Source organism: Rhyacophila brunnea, unplaced genomic scaffold (genome assembly GCF_057557595.1).
Source record: "Rhyacophila brunnea isolate RB1 unplaced genomic scaffold, BYU_Rbru_1.0 scaffold_19, whole genome shotgun sequence".
NCBI lineage: Eukaryota > Metazoa > Arthropoda > Insecta > Trichoptera > Rhyacophilidae > Rhyacophila > Rhyacophila brunnea.
Genome location: NW_028232848.1, coordinates 31,035,812 through 31,053,459, shown reverse-complemented (window position 1 = coordinate 31,053,459; position 17,648 = coordinate 31,035,812). Strand labels below are relative to the sequence as shown.

The following is a 17,648-nucleotide window of genomic DNA, read 5'->3' as shown; positions in this document are numbered from 1 at the left end:
ACAAACATTCTCTACACATCAGTGGCGAAGGGTGGATCCGACATAAAGAGTGCACACAAAACTTTGTGAGTCAAACGTATTTATTTTCATTGAACTAAGCTACAATGTGTTGAATGTAGATAGTGTTTATTAGTTTTTAAAATTCAATTAAACTCCGCCTAATATAATACATACTTTTAGATATTTTATAGATAATAGAATATGTTTAATAGGTTATGGTCTGGCTAGGCAGGGCTTAATGAATTTAAAAAAACTAACCATCACACAGATGTATTTTTAATTCAACTAAAACGAATAAGTCTGACTGAAAAAGTGTGCACTATTTTTGTCAGATCGCCCATAGTATAACTAAACTATTATAGTTTCGTTTAGGCAGGGTTTAATTGAATTTTAAAAACTAACCAGCAGCACTATCCGCAAATTGTATTCTTAGTTCATTGAAAACAAATAAGTATGACTGACAAAGTTTACTGTGTACTATATATTATGTCGGATATTAACAGTCTATCTCCACCTCCATGGCCCCCACAAGGGGGGGGGGGGGCTGACAGGGCTCTAGCCTAGGGGCCCGGGGTCAGGGGGGGGGGCTGGCGTGATGGGTCGACCAGATAAATGAGATAAACACACATCTTAAATTTGTTCTAATAGTAAAGAAAGTCGCCTGCGGCGCTATCTTGCTTCGGGATTATTGCCATTTTAAAATATATGGTTGTTGTGACACGTTGAGTGATACTCGACAGCTCTATAATTCGATATGTTAAAAAATCGCTAAAATACACTGAATTTTATTTGACCTAGAACACCATTTGGAAAACAACACTGTAGAGCGTCAGACTGCTTGTAACCTTATCGATAGGTAGGGGGGGCAACAAATATCCTGGCCTGGGGGCCCGCTTCAAGATGTGGGGGCCATGTCCACCCCTCACCACAGGGCGATGGTTTTGGTATATAAAGTTAATTTAATGAGTAAACGAATGAAAATACGACTCCTTACTTTTAATAAATTTTGGTAGTTGAAAGCACATATAGGTAAATATTTATATCGTATACTTACTTAATATGCTACTAAAACTGCTCGAAGACCAATTTATCCATGTCACAAACCTCAGTCAACAGGTCCTGACGATGAAGAAGTAATATTCCATTCACCCTAATATTTTTTTCGTTTCCGGGGTGGGCTCGAGCTTGAAACTTTGTCGTTTCAGGATAAATCAGATTTAAAGACCTTTTTTCAGCTTGTCCTAAGCTGCCAAATTTAATGTTTTCGTTCAGAATAATATTCAACAGCATTTTTTTCTTTTTTATAAGGTGTCAATCAGTAGATCGAAGTCGTACTCATTCGACTCCGTGCACAATGTTTAAAGACTAGTTTAAAAATTACTATTATCAGCGCATTGAATTACGATGAATGAAATTATTACCGCTTTAAAACAGTCGGCGACGCACACTTTGATCACCACTGAATTAATACTCTAAACATTGATAGATTGCAGGTAAAATTGTATCAGGATTTCTTGAAAATATTTACAATCTTATTAGCTATTTGTAAGTAGTATGTAATTGCATGCATATTTTAAACATTGAACGTCTTTGTTAGAGAGACATTATAATAATTATTGATGAAATACATAGTTGTCCATACATTCATGGCAATCATAGATTAAAACTCCTGGGATATTACGAATGATGGTAATAAACTATTGATATTGAACATGAAATAAGGTAATAATATTAATTTATTACTATTAGCATCAAAGTATAAATTTAAAAAATATATATATTATATTCAGGAATGTGACTTATTTTAATTTTAACATTTATCTATGTGTACTTCATGGTTATGTTATTATTAATGTTAGCAATTCAGATAACAGGTTTATTGATTATATGAATTAATATTTAAATAGGTTACTAAAATAGGTATAGTGTATACAATCCAGTTCATCATTGATGATTATTTTGTAAATACTTTCAATCAATTTATAATAAATTGATTTTCTCAGAATAAATTATGTTATCCATGTTTTCTGTACCTATCAACCAGTGGCGTGCGGTTCATAGATACTTTTGATGCGGAGCATGCCCAGATTTTAAAAATTTATCTTTGAATTAAAAGATATTACTCATCTTTCCTATTACTTTATATACTCGTGTGTATAAATACTTGAAACATTTTTATTATTTTTTATTAGGTTAATAATTGTATTTTATTGCAGGTGTCATAATTCCGTCTATCTAGTGCCTATTATACTTCACCTTAAAAACTAAGAATAAGCCATAAACTATTTAAAAAAAATATAAATGTGTATAACTTGAAATCCATTTTATTTATATCAAATTTTATTTTAGGCATGGTCCCAATATTGAAGCCCGATTTAATATAAATAATAAGGATTTCAAGTTATACACATTTATTTTTTTATAAAAATCGATGTTTTTTAAAATAAATATAAAAAAATATTAAAACGATGAATTAGTCAAAAATCTAAACGACAAAAAATCTAACACTTAATAAACTAAATTTTAATAATAAATATGGCCATAAAATATAATGTAATAATAAGATTTGACCCTGCAACGAATTCACATTTTATTACATTTTTTTACAATTGCCAGTTTATCTTTAAATTAAAAAATAAATAAAAAAGCTTTTTAATGTTTTCAGATACATATTTATTAATTAGTACAGTTGAAATTGTAAATTATCAAAAAAAAAACTCAAATTGCAAGCTTCGTATTTTTCCGCTAGGTTCTCTGCTGGCGTGCCTCTCCCCTTTAACGCAATTTGATATGCTTACCCGTAAATTTACTTCACACGTTAATTTCATCGTAATTATGTTGGACATTGAGTGGCTCAATTGGTAAAGCACATTGGCCAAAATCTAATGTATGCGGATTCAAGTCCCACCCAGCGTCGTATTTTTTCAGACTTTCTAGTAGGTGTTTCAAATTAAGTATGTATGTATAAGAATAAGTCATTTAAAATGTTTAACTTTAATACACAACATCTTATTTCCCAACCATGTCAAGTAACCATTGACATCATTTTATGTTTGATATTTTTTAATAATTCTTTCGTTTCTTTGTCCCACAGATGCAGTCGATTTTGTATCACAATTCAAGCGGGAGCCTCGCCTATACAGGAAATCTGAAGAAGAGAGAAGTCCACCAAGCCATCACCATGCATCCAGTCAAAGACCACCATCACATGTACAGAATACACGCATATTTGAAGGTAAAGCTGTCAGAAATATAAATTTAGACCGTCGCCTTAGAAAGTTTGCAAATATTCGCATTTCTGACGATTTTTCCGACCATGTCCGATCCTAATAGAATCATATATGCCTCCATAGGGTGGACGTTTGTGTTAACATATTTTGTTTTTACGAGAAATGGATGTCAGCCACTTGCTCAACCTATTAGGTACATAGGTCATACACATATTGAAAAACAATACGTGTACTTGTCAGACCCGGGATTCGAACCTGGGACCCACGACGCTATAGGCCGACGCTTATTAAGCCGCATGGCCATCGTGGGGCTCTGACGAATACTGCACTACTTGTGGACAGAGATTATAGGCCTGGTCGACCTCGTACAAGATGGACGGATAGTGTTATTTGAAGACTTTGGTCGTCCTAAACTGGAAGGAAACGGCTCTGGACAGACCTAGATGGAGGTAGAAACTGGAGTAGACCAAAACCATGGCCTCTACAAAGATAATTGTGATAAGTGATGCAAACAAAGATCACAAATTGATCCTAATAGTAAAAAAGTCACCTGCGGCACTAATTTACTTCAAGTGTTGAAGTTGATTATGGTTTTAATAGTTATGCAATGCAATTTTTGATGTGTGTCGATATTCAATAATTCAATAATTATTCAAGTGGATGTATTAAACAATACTAAAAATTGTTAAAAAAATATACTAAATATTCTTAATATTACCTCGAACACCATTTGGAAAAAGTTACTATAGAGCCGCATACTGCCTTTAATCTTAGTGATAGGTGGGGGGGCCTACCAAAGATCCTGGCCAGGAGGCCCGCTTCAGGGTGTGGGGTACCATGGCCAAAACACACATATGGTTGTAGCGTCAGTAAGAAGATGTGAAGCGTCAGTACGAAGAATTACAAATAAAGTTTAGATTTTAAGATACATATTGATTATTGAAGTACTTTAATATGTAAATTATCAATAAATGGTATTAAATTGCATTTTACAATTTCTGTTATGAGCTGCCCATGGTAGCATTACACTCCCCCTTAATGTGAATAGTAGTGTGTTTAAACCATAGAGGTATTAAATAAAAAGAGGGGCAAGAAATCGGCTTTCTAATACAACTGAATGAAGCAGGCCAACAATAGCCGACAAAAAATGCAGGGCATCAGCGATTATTATGTATTGAGCGCAGAAATTTTCTAAAGTGGTAACTCCTTATATAATCATATGCATTTATAATATTGTATTTCGATCTCTTGGACAAAGTTACTATTGGTGCACTCATCTATCATTTGTAGGAGATACGGCGAAAAGTGACGTTTTGATTAAAATGGCCGACTCGTAGCGGTTTGCACAGGCGCAACTGCAACACTGACGGTGACTGACGGCGAACGACTTACAGTGCGAGTCGCGTACAATTTGTTTCTAGCGACACCACATGTATTTTTCAAACTAAAATTTCGCATTCCACCAATGTGCGGAGCTCCATTTGATGTTCCATGTTGTAGATGTGAGAGTTTAGATGTGCGAGCCGGCTAATTGTATATTTTTTTATTTTCCAGAATTTAAGAATCCAGGAGTTAAAGGAAACCATCATTGCTCTCCATCGCGACATTCTGATAGCTGCTAAAGAAATGAAGATGGAAGCAAACGAACTTGCAATGTTCAACGTAGCCGAGGGTGTACCACTATTTCCAAATTTACAAGGACATTCGGGTTACCTTGGTGACACAAATATACTAGGCAAGTTTCTTCTTTTAAATTTTACCGAGGCTTTGACTGCGACCCGTTTGCATATTGCCTCTTTTCCTTTGTGTGCGGATCCATTGTTCAAGCCCTTACTTTAATTCAGTTGAAGAATGGTACAATTCTGCCTGGCTCTTCTGTTTTACCTGGTACCAGGATAAATTTCAGTTCTTCGACATTCTGAAAAACATATACGATTTTACATACCCAGAATTCACATTTTCTAGTTTCTGCAGTCCCATTTTATTTTAGTACATTAATTCCTAGTTTATATTTTATATTTCCCGCATTTTACATTTGAAATAAATATTCAAAATTCAATAAAAATTTAAAATTAATTTATTTTAACATATTCAATAACGTATGTGTCATGGTCCAGTGCGTAAGGCACTGGGCTCTCTCCTGGGGGCTCCGGGCTCGCTTCCCAATGAGGTTACAATATATTATTATTTATGTGGTTTTCTTAAAGCCCGGGTGTTTATGTGATCGTTTCACTTCTGTTACTGTTTCACTACACTACAGTCATTGAACCTCATGTCCTGTTGTAGTGTTATTACATATTACATATTTTACTTTAATAAAAAAATAAAATATTACATGAATGCATATTTTTATAAATACGCCTGCCGTGTAAGTGTACTGACACATATGTGCATTCCTTTTTCTACGGACAGAGCTGCAGTGTTATTCAGCGCAGCTGGCGGGTAGTCTTTTACTTTTTTTACTTAACCCTTAAATAAATACATGATGGCAACTCTTTAATATTATATATATTACTTTTCTAATGTAGCAATGTTTAATAGTATTATAAATTAACAGTGGTATCTGTGAATAAAAATTATAACTATTTTGTCAGCACACTTTGTCAACTGCAGAGAACTGCAAGTTTTTAAATAAAATTTCATTTGCACAAAAAATACTTATTATAAAATTATTGAAAGGTAACACCATGCAATTAAGCATGCCATCTATCAGAGTCGGCTCTAAGTTATCTGTAAAAAAACTTATTTGACATTCAGTAGATAAGGATGTTAGCGGACTATGACTTGTTCTTATCCAAAAACATTTAAATAAAACGCTTCTGGTAAAATAGTGTCAACCACAAATTAATATTGCTGGTAGGTGAAATACCAGATAATTCTAGATATGCGTCATTTACATTGAGCTACTTTACGAGCTGTTTGTTGGCGAATTTAAAAGCGGGCGATTCAGCCACTGCGATTGTGATGATGACACACAAAACTTTCCATTCGCTGAGAAGCCAACAAGCTAGCGACTATTTTGACAGAACGTAGTTCGTTTTTTACCGGTAGGTCGCTACCACGCTCTACTGCGCAGACGCAGTAGGCCCACACACCGGCGTGTAGCGTGTAAAGTTGACCGGCTTTCAACTTTTCTCGGTAAATTGTTTACAATCTGCTTGTTCGATGATGACACTGGGCGACTTTACAGGCAGATTGTAAATTCGCCAACAAGCAGCTCGTAAAGTAGCTCAATGTCATTGACGCAATATACAGGTGACCAATAAATATCATACCGTACCGAATCAAATTTGATGAGTTTTGATTCATTTATGAGCAATACCTGATTTCTCTCAAAACTAAGTTTATGTTGGTTTATACTGTTTTATTCCTAGACCTTCAACTATAAAATATTATATACTGGTTATGAAGTCATAATAAATTAATGTTTTGTTGTAATTGTTACAGGAGTAGCTCCAAATCTCAACAGATATCATCCGAACAAGTTAAAAAATGTTCTTTCGTGGGACTTCATATCGAAAGCGGTGTTTTCCCCCGATAATTCAAACCCGAAGCGCCGTATGGAGTTTTCCATGAAGGAAGCACTAGATGACATTATACGAGAGGTAAATACAGCATTTTATTAAGAGTTACTTGACTTTTGATATTCCTCGGTTTCAGGGCACCTGGGCTAGTCTCGCATCCCCTTTATCTGTATTTTTATCTGAAATATAGGTTTGTATGAATTTACGTATGTGATTTTAGTTTTGTTTTTCACGGTTCTTGAGGAGGACCGTGAGAGGTTCATGCCTCCAACTGCAAGGGTGTTGTTTTAGAATTGATTTCATATGCTAATTCGTTTCACATCCTCTCGGTCTCGAGCCACCCTCTCCCGACACCGCACCGACCGCGCTTCTGCGTTTCTTCCCATCGTGACAGTCGTCATGCCGCCTGACCGAGCCCTTGGTGATGCATCTGGGTCCTTTGACTTCGACATGAGGGTTGGGAAGGTTGTTGCGAATTTTTGGAGTTAATCCCGGATTCAATTTTATATGCCGGTATTACGGGATTAGTATTACGATGTAGAAGTGAATTTATCTATACAAATTTATCAATTCACAATTCGTAGATCTTTTGTTTATGAAAAGTTTTAGGCCTCGATGCCGTAGAAAAGTGCTCCGCAACATTTTCTCACCCACGGCACACATTTTTCCCCAAATTTCAATGAACATTAAAGTTTTATATTTGGCTTGATATTTTAAAGAGCAACCCTTGTCAAGATCCTTCAAGCACGACCGCTTATCATTTTTAATTATAACTTGAGTTGAAAAACTTTGCTCACATAGATACGTCATAGAAAATAGGAGCTGAACTGCGATAGCCTTGTCGAACAACTGGATATTCTTTGTTAACCGAAATCCAGAAAACATCCAATGAAACATCAACAAAGTTCAGTTTTAGCACCCCGTTGTTCCTCAATTCAACAAATCCCTTTCGAGTTTGTAGGGAAATCGCTTTTTTAGAATTTTCAGCATTGATTGCAAAAGGATTTCGAATCCAGTCGTATTGCTCCGTATTGTATGATTGTATGAAAGTAACGATCAAATTACTTTTGCATGTCGTGTTTAAATATATCAGCCATTTACGCAACTTTGACTATTAAGTAATAATTATTGTATAATATACAAAATTATTTGCATTTTTTTGGAAGCAATGCACAGCGGCACATTGTCTCTGTCACATGTCGGTTGCGAGCACTGCCATAGAATGTCGACATCATGTAAATCTAACTATATAATGATTAAAACGGAATGACAGATACCAAAACCGTAACTAACATAAAAACTGGAAATTATATATTATTAATAGCTAAGTAATATTATAAACTTTAGATTATTTAATGGCTACTGTCAATTATTGCAAATTATTCTTTTCTTTTGGTTAGTTTGCTAGATAACCAGTAATCAGTACAGTATAGCTTTGTCCGAAACTGTATTTACTATTTTAGTTAACAAAACATAATTATTTGACAGCTGTCAGATGGTAATTGCATAAATTATAATCGGTAATTAATTATTTATATTATTTATGCTAAATGTAATTGTTTGATAGCTGTCAGTTTTTCAGTGTTTTGTTTCCAGTATCCCTAACTGTGCGGACCAATATGCACGTGAAACCCATTTGTTATTAGACACTACGCGAGTGGAGAACTACAAGGTTCTAAGTGTTTGTCCTTGGCGAAACAAAAGTAACAATGAGGCAGCTAAGAATAGTACTTCATTGTTGTGTTTGTTTTCTCAAGGACAAACTCTTAGAACCTTATAGTATTAGGCTCGCGACTAGTCACTATTTATACAGAAGTTCGCTGACTAGCGATTAAGCCTACTTGTTTGATTAATTACAAATGCATAGAGCTACCCAATGAAAAAAAATACTAACTAAGCCGATCAGCAGAGTCCGCATCATATGACGTGTCAGTGTCAAAAATAGCTATGTTTCTTTCGTAATCAACGGTGTTCATATTTTTTATGAGTTGGCCCGGCCTGATAATGGCTACGGGGTCTTTACGATTCTATAGGAATTAGGGAAGACACATTTTGGAGGTGTCAGTAGGTACCCAACGAATTTGCATACAATTTGAGACTAAAAATGATAGGGGGCAGCATTCTGAGTCTGCCTAAGAACAGCAATTTGTCTATAGACGTCACTGGTAATAGCAATTCTTCAGTGACTATAATATAAGAAACAAATTTACATTTTTACATGTTATTTACTGTGTAGATACCAAAGAAATGCATGTAAATTATCCGAGTAAACATATTCAAATCAAACAAATTAAGTAAAGTCAGTCTCAAGGTGTACAACATTTTTTTTATCTGTATTGTATAATGTGTCGAATGGAAATTAAATATTTTTTGGAAATCTTCTTACTGTATTACTTGAAAAGTTTCAATGATGTTAATAACTCAATAATAATTAATCACCTGATTTCATATTAGATTTCAAATGGTGATGTTTATTTAAATCATAGATTGCATTAGAGGTGAGTTGGAAATACTGTCACCAGTTTGTGTACTCAAGTTTCGGATGAAACTACCCACCCAAGTATTTGTGGCCCAATAAACTTATTCCAAAAAACTTGTGATGATATCATCGCGAGTCGCTGTTCTGTGCACTTGCCAGTTGGTAGACTTTCAATACTATTGACATTAAATGCGCACGAACAAAATAGCACTTGCATATAGGTATATTTTAATTTATAAGTCTATTGCGTTCTAATCAGGGCTCGAAATGGAACGGAACGCACCGGAGCGCCGTTCCGGCTCGTGAAGTCTGTAAAATTATCGCTCCGTCTCGTGGAAAAAATATGTTGACCGTCTGAGATAGATAGGCCATAGAATAGAAAATCTGACACATTTATTTTTATAAAATACACATGCGATTTGATGACTATGTAAATATCTTCAGAAAATTTGTCGAGCGCTCCGGTTCGTAAACTTTTCCATTTCGAGCGCTGGTTCTAATGTATGAATAATAATAGGTCATAAATTTTGTGTCGCAGCACAGTGGTGAGATGACGCACAGGCTTAGGCTTGTTATATACCGCTCAAAACATGTTTAAAATTTAAAAAAATCACTGTTATGCATTTTTGTTAATAATAATATTGTAACCTAACAGAAAAACAACTCATAAATTTAAAATTTTATAATAAATGGGACTTTTCGACAAGCGGAGCTCAGCGTATTTTTAGCGATTATATTGAAGCCGATACACAGTCTGAGTTCCCTGAGCCGATACATATTTTAAAATACTAATAAAATGGAGTTGGTTTTAGTTTCAGTTGAGTATGAAACTTTTGTCGCATACGCACGCCAAACGATCTGTATAGTATTCCAAATACTAGTAAGTATTTTGGAACAAGTTTATATACTAAGTATTTTTGTATACTGGTAGTAAGTATATTTAGTCTGCAAAATCGACCAGTTTTCCCATCTCTAGATTGCATAGAGAATTACATGGGTAATTAATATATAGATAAACAATGATAACAATAAATGAGTAAAACAAAATAACATTGAGAAAAGATGTAAAATTAATATAGTATACTTATATATTATATAAACTATTATTTATTAAACTTTTCCCCTAGTACATAAAGTATCTCTTTCAGTTCTCTGGATACCTCGAGAGTACCCAAAACAGTGACTGCTTTACCTCTTTGGATTTATATTCTAATCGCTGTCTCAGTTGAAGCACTCACCCTTTTTATCAATCAAGCGACGTTCGATCTCAGCCACTGTTTTCAAAGCAGAGGTGTCGCCGTTAATAGTTCCCCAAAACATGACAATAGTAGTTTACGTTGCCGAAACTTTACATCTATTGCCCATGCTCTCTGGCAACATAGTTGGTCTATATATGTAATATTGAACGCAATCGAAAATACGGCAATAATTGCTAGATAAATCTATGTTATTCTCGCTCTGCTCCATGTATGCATCTCTGTTTGACCTCACCCCTAGCAACAATAAAAAGTAGTGACAGCCGATTCGACAATACATTGTTATAATTATTCGCTGTGTCGTTATTAATATTATTATGGTGTTATTACTAATCGTCAATTCACACTACGTACAATGAATAAATGAACAAACCACAGGGTATTGAAGCTTATTAACGAGGTTTATTTACGTCTTGAACTATGGAACGTGGAAGCCAAACTATATAACGATCAAAATATGAAAAGCCAATTATCAAAGCTGTACAAACGTCTGGATCTGGAACAATGTGAGCAATTGAAGAGTTGGTAAAGTTTTTAAATAAATAATTATCAATACTTAACTAATTTCTGGTTTATATTACTTATTGTTTCACGTTTGTTTAAGTAGGACCCAATCCAAATCCTTATTTTATTTTAGATTTGTTTATGTGATTATTTAGGACGAGATATGGTGCAGAAACTTCATTGCCGGCCGTTGTTGTCACGTGTGCACACAAAATACATCAGCCTCACTTGCCCGACACTGTTGACGGGTCATACATTGCCCAACAACTGGGCAATAGTTACAACATTTTTTTGGCAATTGTACCGGCAATCTGCAATTTTTGATGCTCGTTTACGGGCCTCTTCAGTATCTTCAGCCAAATATAATACGTTTGTTCAAGTTGAAGAATGATAACGGGTGATTGACACCAATTGACACTGATTAGTAGGCCAAGTAAAAAGGAATGAATAGATCGCAAGCATTTGTTTTTTTTTTGAATAATATTGATAATTTAAAATTGCATTGGGAATACTTTATCTGTGGTGCTTGCATTTACAATATTAAAACACAGATAAAGTAACCATCATATTACTGAAAGTTTATATTAACTAATTAATTACTTATTCATTTTATTATGTGCTTTCATCTGTCATAGTTTTACAATTTTATGTTAATTTAAAAATAAACAAAATCATAATTTAAAAAATGGAACACTTATATTGTCATGTCAGTCACTGTTTTGTTTAGCTGTCATCACATTTTTTCTATTTATAGTGTTCTTTACTATTCAGTTACCTAGTTTTAAATAAATATCCCTTGTCACAAACACTAATAATACGAGCAACGAAATAAAATGCAGGATCACCCTCGCCAACAGGTGCTATTTTGGTCTCCAAAAGCTTCTAAAGACCGAAGCACTCTCAAGGAAAAATAAAACAAAGTTATACAAAACTCTCCTGCGTCCGGTATTAACATATGGATCAGAATGCTGAGCACTCAGCAAACAGGATGAGAGAAATATGAATATCTTTGAGAAGAATCTTTGGGGCTGTTCAAGAAAGTGGCATTTGGAACTTTATGGGGGCGAAAAGATCATGTGACATATGAAATTGCAGAGACTGCGCTGGTTCGACCACGTGCATAGAATGCCGGAGGATAAACTGGCGAGGCGAGCTATGTATGCAAGCCCCGATCGCAAGACAAGACCTAAACGGCTGAAATTGAGATGGGTGGACCGCGCCACGGGAGATTTAAAAATGCTCGGTCAAAGCAAATGGAGAGTTTCAGAAAATAAAGGAAGTTTTTGAAGAAGGCCAAAATCCGCTAAGGATTGTAGTGCCAAAAATTCAAATAACGTGTACCCCAAGAAACCCCAAGACCGAAGTCTATATTCATGTATTAAAGTGGCCTCATGTGTTCCTAACTTTAGATAGCCAAAATCAGGCATTTAGTGATTGTCGCATTTTAGTATTTTGTTTGTGACAAAATGAAAGTTTATTGACTGTGTATTATCGTCGCAAACACAAAAGACCATTGGTATAAATAATTGGGCGTAGTTATTCAGAAATAAACAAAAAGTAATAACAAAAATTCATGTCTCTGACGCTTGCTGTATGTAATGTCACTGGATAAGATACTAGGGTCACTGTATCTGCAATGTGTGCATTAATTCAATTGAACCACTGATTAGAGGATTTAATTCATTATTATCTAAAGTTTATATATATTATTAACTGCCTGTTTGTAATTATTCAATTTATAATGATGTAGTTTTCATACATTTGTCACTGTGTATGTATATTTGGTTGGTAATGTAAGATATTATCACCGGCCTTCTGCGAGCTCTAAGCGGAGATGGCAGGCCGTGATAACGTCAAGGTCAAAGCGGGGATGGGGGACAGAAACGCACGGGGTATTTGGTCAAGGCTGGTTTATTTCATCATATTGCAGGGTAGTCGTTACAGATACGATACAGGTTATTGTCGTCGTTGGCGGTCGGTTGGTAATTGGCGGGCTGCAACGTGGTGTCGCGGCTGGGCTGCTGATTGATTGCTTGACATCCGAGGCGAGTCAGTGCTTGCGGCGTGGCGATCTGCCGATGTCAGATGTGGTCTTTTTGGCGGGCTGTCCGGAATGCTGGCTTGGCTTCGCGTCCGAGGCGAGCGAAGGCGAGAAGAGATTTTGCGGTCGATGCTGTTGGTTCGGCGGTTGATGTAAGAGAGAGGCGAGTCAGTGCTTGCGGCGTGGCGATCTGCCGATGTCAGATGTGGTCTTTTTGGCGGGCTGTCCGGAATGCTGGCATGGCTTCGCGTCCGAGGCGAGCGAAGGCGAGAAGAGATTTTGCGGTCGATGCTGTTGGTTCGGCGGTTGATGTAAGAGAGAGATTTTTGCGCGCGTTCAACTGACAGGCGGCGTCATGTTCATCCGTCGGTCGGGAACCTCTCTGTTTTACCGACCGATTGACTAGTGGCGGCGCGAGCGGCCGTTTTTGATAGACCGCGTCTGTTTTGGCGGGAGTTTGACGAATTTGAATTTCAAGGAGACGGGTTCCGCTCGGCCGAGGGTTGCGATCACCGCGAAGAGTGGACGTAGGCTGTGGTATTTTGGGAAATATGATGGTTCGGTCCGCCCTTTGAGGTAGTCTCCTGTGGGAGATTTCCATCTGGTATCAATATGAATTTAAAAAATGACAGCAATTCCAATTTGGATCGTAAAATGTGATTTATTATTTAGACATTGACTTTACCGATCGAGTTATAATAACAACATTTTAGTAAGGTTTTTTTTTTTTAACCATTTCCGATTCTAATAAGATCATATGGGCCTCCACAGAGTGGAGGTTTGTATTTACAGATTTTTGTTTTTACGATAAATGGATGTGAGCCACTTGCTCAACATATTAGGTCCATACTCTGATTCAAACACAAATTGATAAACAATATGTGTTTGAAACCCAGGATTCGAACCTAGGACTCAAGACACTATAAGCTGACATTTAAGCCGCTCGGCCATCGTGGTCGTTAGATTACGTTAAACCAACGTTCAACAATTCAATGCTTGCATTCAGACAGTGCTTCTTTACATTAGCAAGTCATGGCACCTTACAGAGGTTCAGAACAACCGTATGTTGAGCTTTGAAAACAGATGCTTACTGGATGTCAGGTGTGGGACATAAAAGTAATGAGCAAATAAGAAGATGGACCATGCAGCCTCATAAGTGATGAAGCGCCTTTGATCCTGGCTTGGTCACATGCTATGTATGCCGCAAAAGTCTCAACTTGGTCTGTCTTTTTTCAATCCAATTGGATTCTATATCCAGCAGATAAAACTGGGGAGCAACAAGGATTCTTGGAGACGCCGGATGATGTTTATATGCTCTACCTAAGTGCTCAGCCGTAGTGGTTTGGGGGGCGCGGCGGCGTCTTGCGAAACTCAAACGTATAACCGTGTGTGAAATGTTCGTAGACAGTGTCTTTTTTGGGACATAATACACACGGTTATACGTGTAAGTTTCGCAAGACGCTGCCGCACCACGCCCGCCAAACCACTACGGCCGAGCACTACATGGAGCAGACATGGATAACGAAAAAATTATGCTAGCATAACGACGACATCTGTGTATTTGGCCTTGGATTACTTATCTTAGTTCTGTTGACTGAATATTGAAGGGCTGAATTTAATTTTTAATATATTTTAATTCCAGTTAATGGAGAACATCAATGCATTCTCCAAACAGCGAGGCAGGGTGATTGAATTTCGAGAGATTCTATATGGTTACCAGAGATTAGACCCCATCCACGGTGCTGATTATATTCTCGATATTTTACTTGTCTATAAGAAATATAGAGGGAGAAAGATGACAGTCCCGGTACGGAGACATGCTTACCTACAACAAAGTTTTACGGGTAAAGGTTTTTTTATAATTAATTTTAAAGTTCTAAATAATAATTATTGTTATTAGTAAATAATATAATGGAAACAAAGTTTTCAAGGTCAAGTCAAATATTTGAGTATATTATATTGATAGCTCTGTCTCACCGTAACTCTTCGAAAAGTCAGTATTATAAGCGCATAAGAGAGGCAGGATGAAAGTCCATATCATTGTTGAATTGAAAACACGGATGGATAACATCAGTGGCGAAGGGTGGAGATAGGCTGTTAAGATCCGACATAAATGGTGTACACTAAATTAATATTGTCAGTCATATGTACGTATTTTGTTTTCTTTGAACTAAGACTACAAATTGCAGATAGGGTCAATTCAATTAAACCCTAAGTTAACCAAGCCATAATAGATAATGTTCAAAAAATATTCGTCTATCTATAAAATATCTAAAATTATGCCATTAAATCATACATCATTTTATAATGTTTAAGATTTTCACGATTGTTTATTATCGTATTTGTAGATTTCTGGTTTTTCACCATGTGTATTTCTTCCTTCTTTCCTTGATGTTTCGAAAACGCTCATTGCAGAGGCCATTCTCAAGGTACTGCAACGAGCGCTTTCATAGCTTTGTGTACCTCGGTTCCCTGGTAACCAACAGAAGTGCTACTTTGGTCGACAAAATCAGCTAAAGTTTGGTATCTCTCCTGTCGTACAAAATTTTTGATGTGGATAAATACAAGAATTTAATCCAACCAATACTGACCTTCAGGTCGGAGTGTTGGACTCTCACCAAGGTCGAGGAGTCTGTGCTCGATGTATTTGAGAGAAAGGTGTTGCATAATATAATGTATTTACCCATTTTGTTTTGTTTTGCAAAAAAAAAAACTACATAGTTTTACCTATCTTGACGTGTCTGCACTTATCATGTAACTATTAAATAATCTGATCACGTGGCACATATCAAAACAAGTGTGGGATAGTGATAATTTTTCGGTGTTGAATGTCTTGAATTGAAGCTTTATTCATAAATAAAATGAATTGAATTATATTATATTATATCATTATCATCTTCAGGTCTCGAGATCCACGAAGTCACCCTTGGAGATTCCCATTCCTTGAAATCGGCAACGAAAAACGAAAACAGCGAACAAGTAGATTACGACACCGACAATCTTTACCCGGGCGGAGAATCGGGAGCCAGCACGCAGAGCAGTCAATTCATCAACTTCAAGAAGCTCAACGTACCGATCAGACAAGCGTTCGAAACGGGAATGCTGAAAATCAGTGAAAAGTTACCGTCTGTTTTCAAATCTGCATCAGAAAAACCAGACTCGGGTTCATTAGTTCAAATCATTAATTTTATACTGCCTTTATCGGGTAGATTTGATATATTTGTGAGATTCATGAAGAATTACGAAGAGATTTGTTTAATAAGTGACAAGCGAACGTCGCTTATTATAACATTATACAATGACATTAATAACCCTAGTGATTTTAATAAAACACTTAATTTAATAAATTTATTTAGTAAGAAATATTCATATACAAAAATTGTGCCTATTAAAATTACAGACTCGCAATTTTCGAGAGCGTTAGCTCTAGAAAAAGGTGTAGGAGTTTGTAATCAAGATGAATTATTATTTTTAATAGACGTAGATATTTTATTCAATGCTGAATCTCTACAAAGAATAAGATTGAATACCGTTAGACATCGTCAAGCGTATTTTCCTATAGTTTTTAGCGAATACGATCCGGGAGTAGTGAATGGAGAAGAATACAACGTAATTAAAATTAGAAATAAATTAGTGAACAGGGGAGAGTCAGACAGTGGTGATGTTATAGGGGATCATGTACATATGAAAGCGCAAAGTGACAATGGGGACAAATACTATACAAAGCCTGAGATGCTCTCTGACGATCGCGGTTATTTTAGACAGTTCGGTTTCGGTATCGCCAGCGTTTACAAAAGTGATTTTGTGATAGTCGGAGGTTTTAATACGGATATCAAAGGCTGGGGGCTGGAAGATGTGCATCTCTACGATAAGTTTGTACAGTCCAACGTGTCGATATTTAGGTCTGTGGACACCGGACTGGTGCATGTCTTTCATCCGGTTGACTGTGATAAAAATTTAGAATTAGCTCAATTTAATATGTGTGTCGGTACCCGGGCTAATACGTTCGGCAGTATTAAACATATGATATTGTATTTGTTTAATCACCCGACTATTGTGCCACCGATTCAACCTGATCCTGTCAATGACAAGCCAAGAATTATGCCTTAACGTAAATGATTTCTGTACCCATATTGTCTCATGAAGTTTTACTGATATTTTTAATTATACACAAAATGAAATATTTATATTTTGCGAAATAATTTACCATGAAATAAAGAATGTGTTTTTTTTGTTTATTTTCTCTTCTATTTCATGCACTTCTTATCCTGGGAGACTCCATTATTCCGCAGCAGCGAGGGGTGTGGTAGGCTGTTAAGATTCAATATAAATAGTGCATACTAAACTTTGTCAGTCAACCATATTTGTTTTCATTGAACTAAGTATACAAATTGCAGATGGTGCTGGTAAGTTTTTAAAATTCATTCAAATCCTCCCTAACCAAACCATAATGGTATAGGGATGCTATGGGCGATCTGACAAAAATGGTGCACACTTTTTCAGTAATACCTACTTATTTGACAGATGTGGTGTTGGTTAGTTTTTTTAAATTCATTAAGTCCTGCCTATTTTATGTATGACAATTTTACAAAAAAACAGAACAAATGAAAATAT

General features: G+C 36.0%; 1 protein-coding gene across 1 annotated transcript in view; it reads left to right on the top strand.

Moving 5' to 3' along the window:
• Chsy (Chondroitin sulfate synthase) overlaps nt 1-17,272 on the top strand; it is a 113,758-nt gene extending 96,486 nt beyond the window's left edge. Inside the window, exons 2-6 of the mRNA XM_085945874.1 lie at nt 3,095-3,235; nt 4,785-4,965; nt 6,678-6,835; nt 14,677-14,878; nt 15,937-17,272. Of these exons, the coding sequence (XP_085802000.1) occupies nt 3,095-3,235; nt 4,785-4,965; nt 6,678-6,835; nt 14,677-14,878; nt 15,937-17,144 (1,890 nt within the window). The 3' untranslated portion in view covers nt 17,145-17,272. The remainder of the gene's footprint in view (nt 1-3,094; nt 3,236-4,784; nt 4,966-6,677; nt 6,836-14,676; nt 14,879-15,936) is intronic.
• The last annotated feature ends 376 nt before the right edge of the window (nt 17,273-17,648 follow it).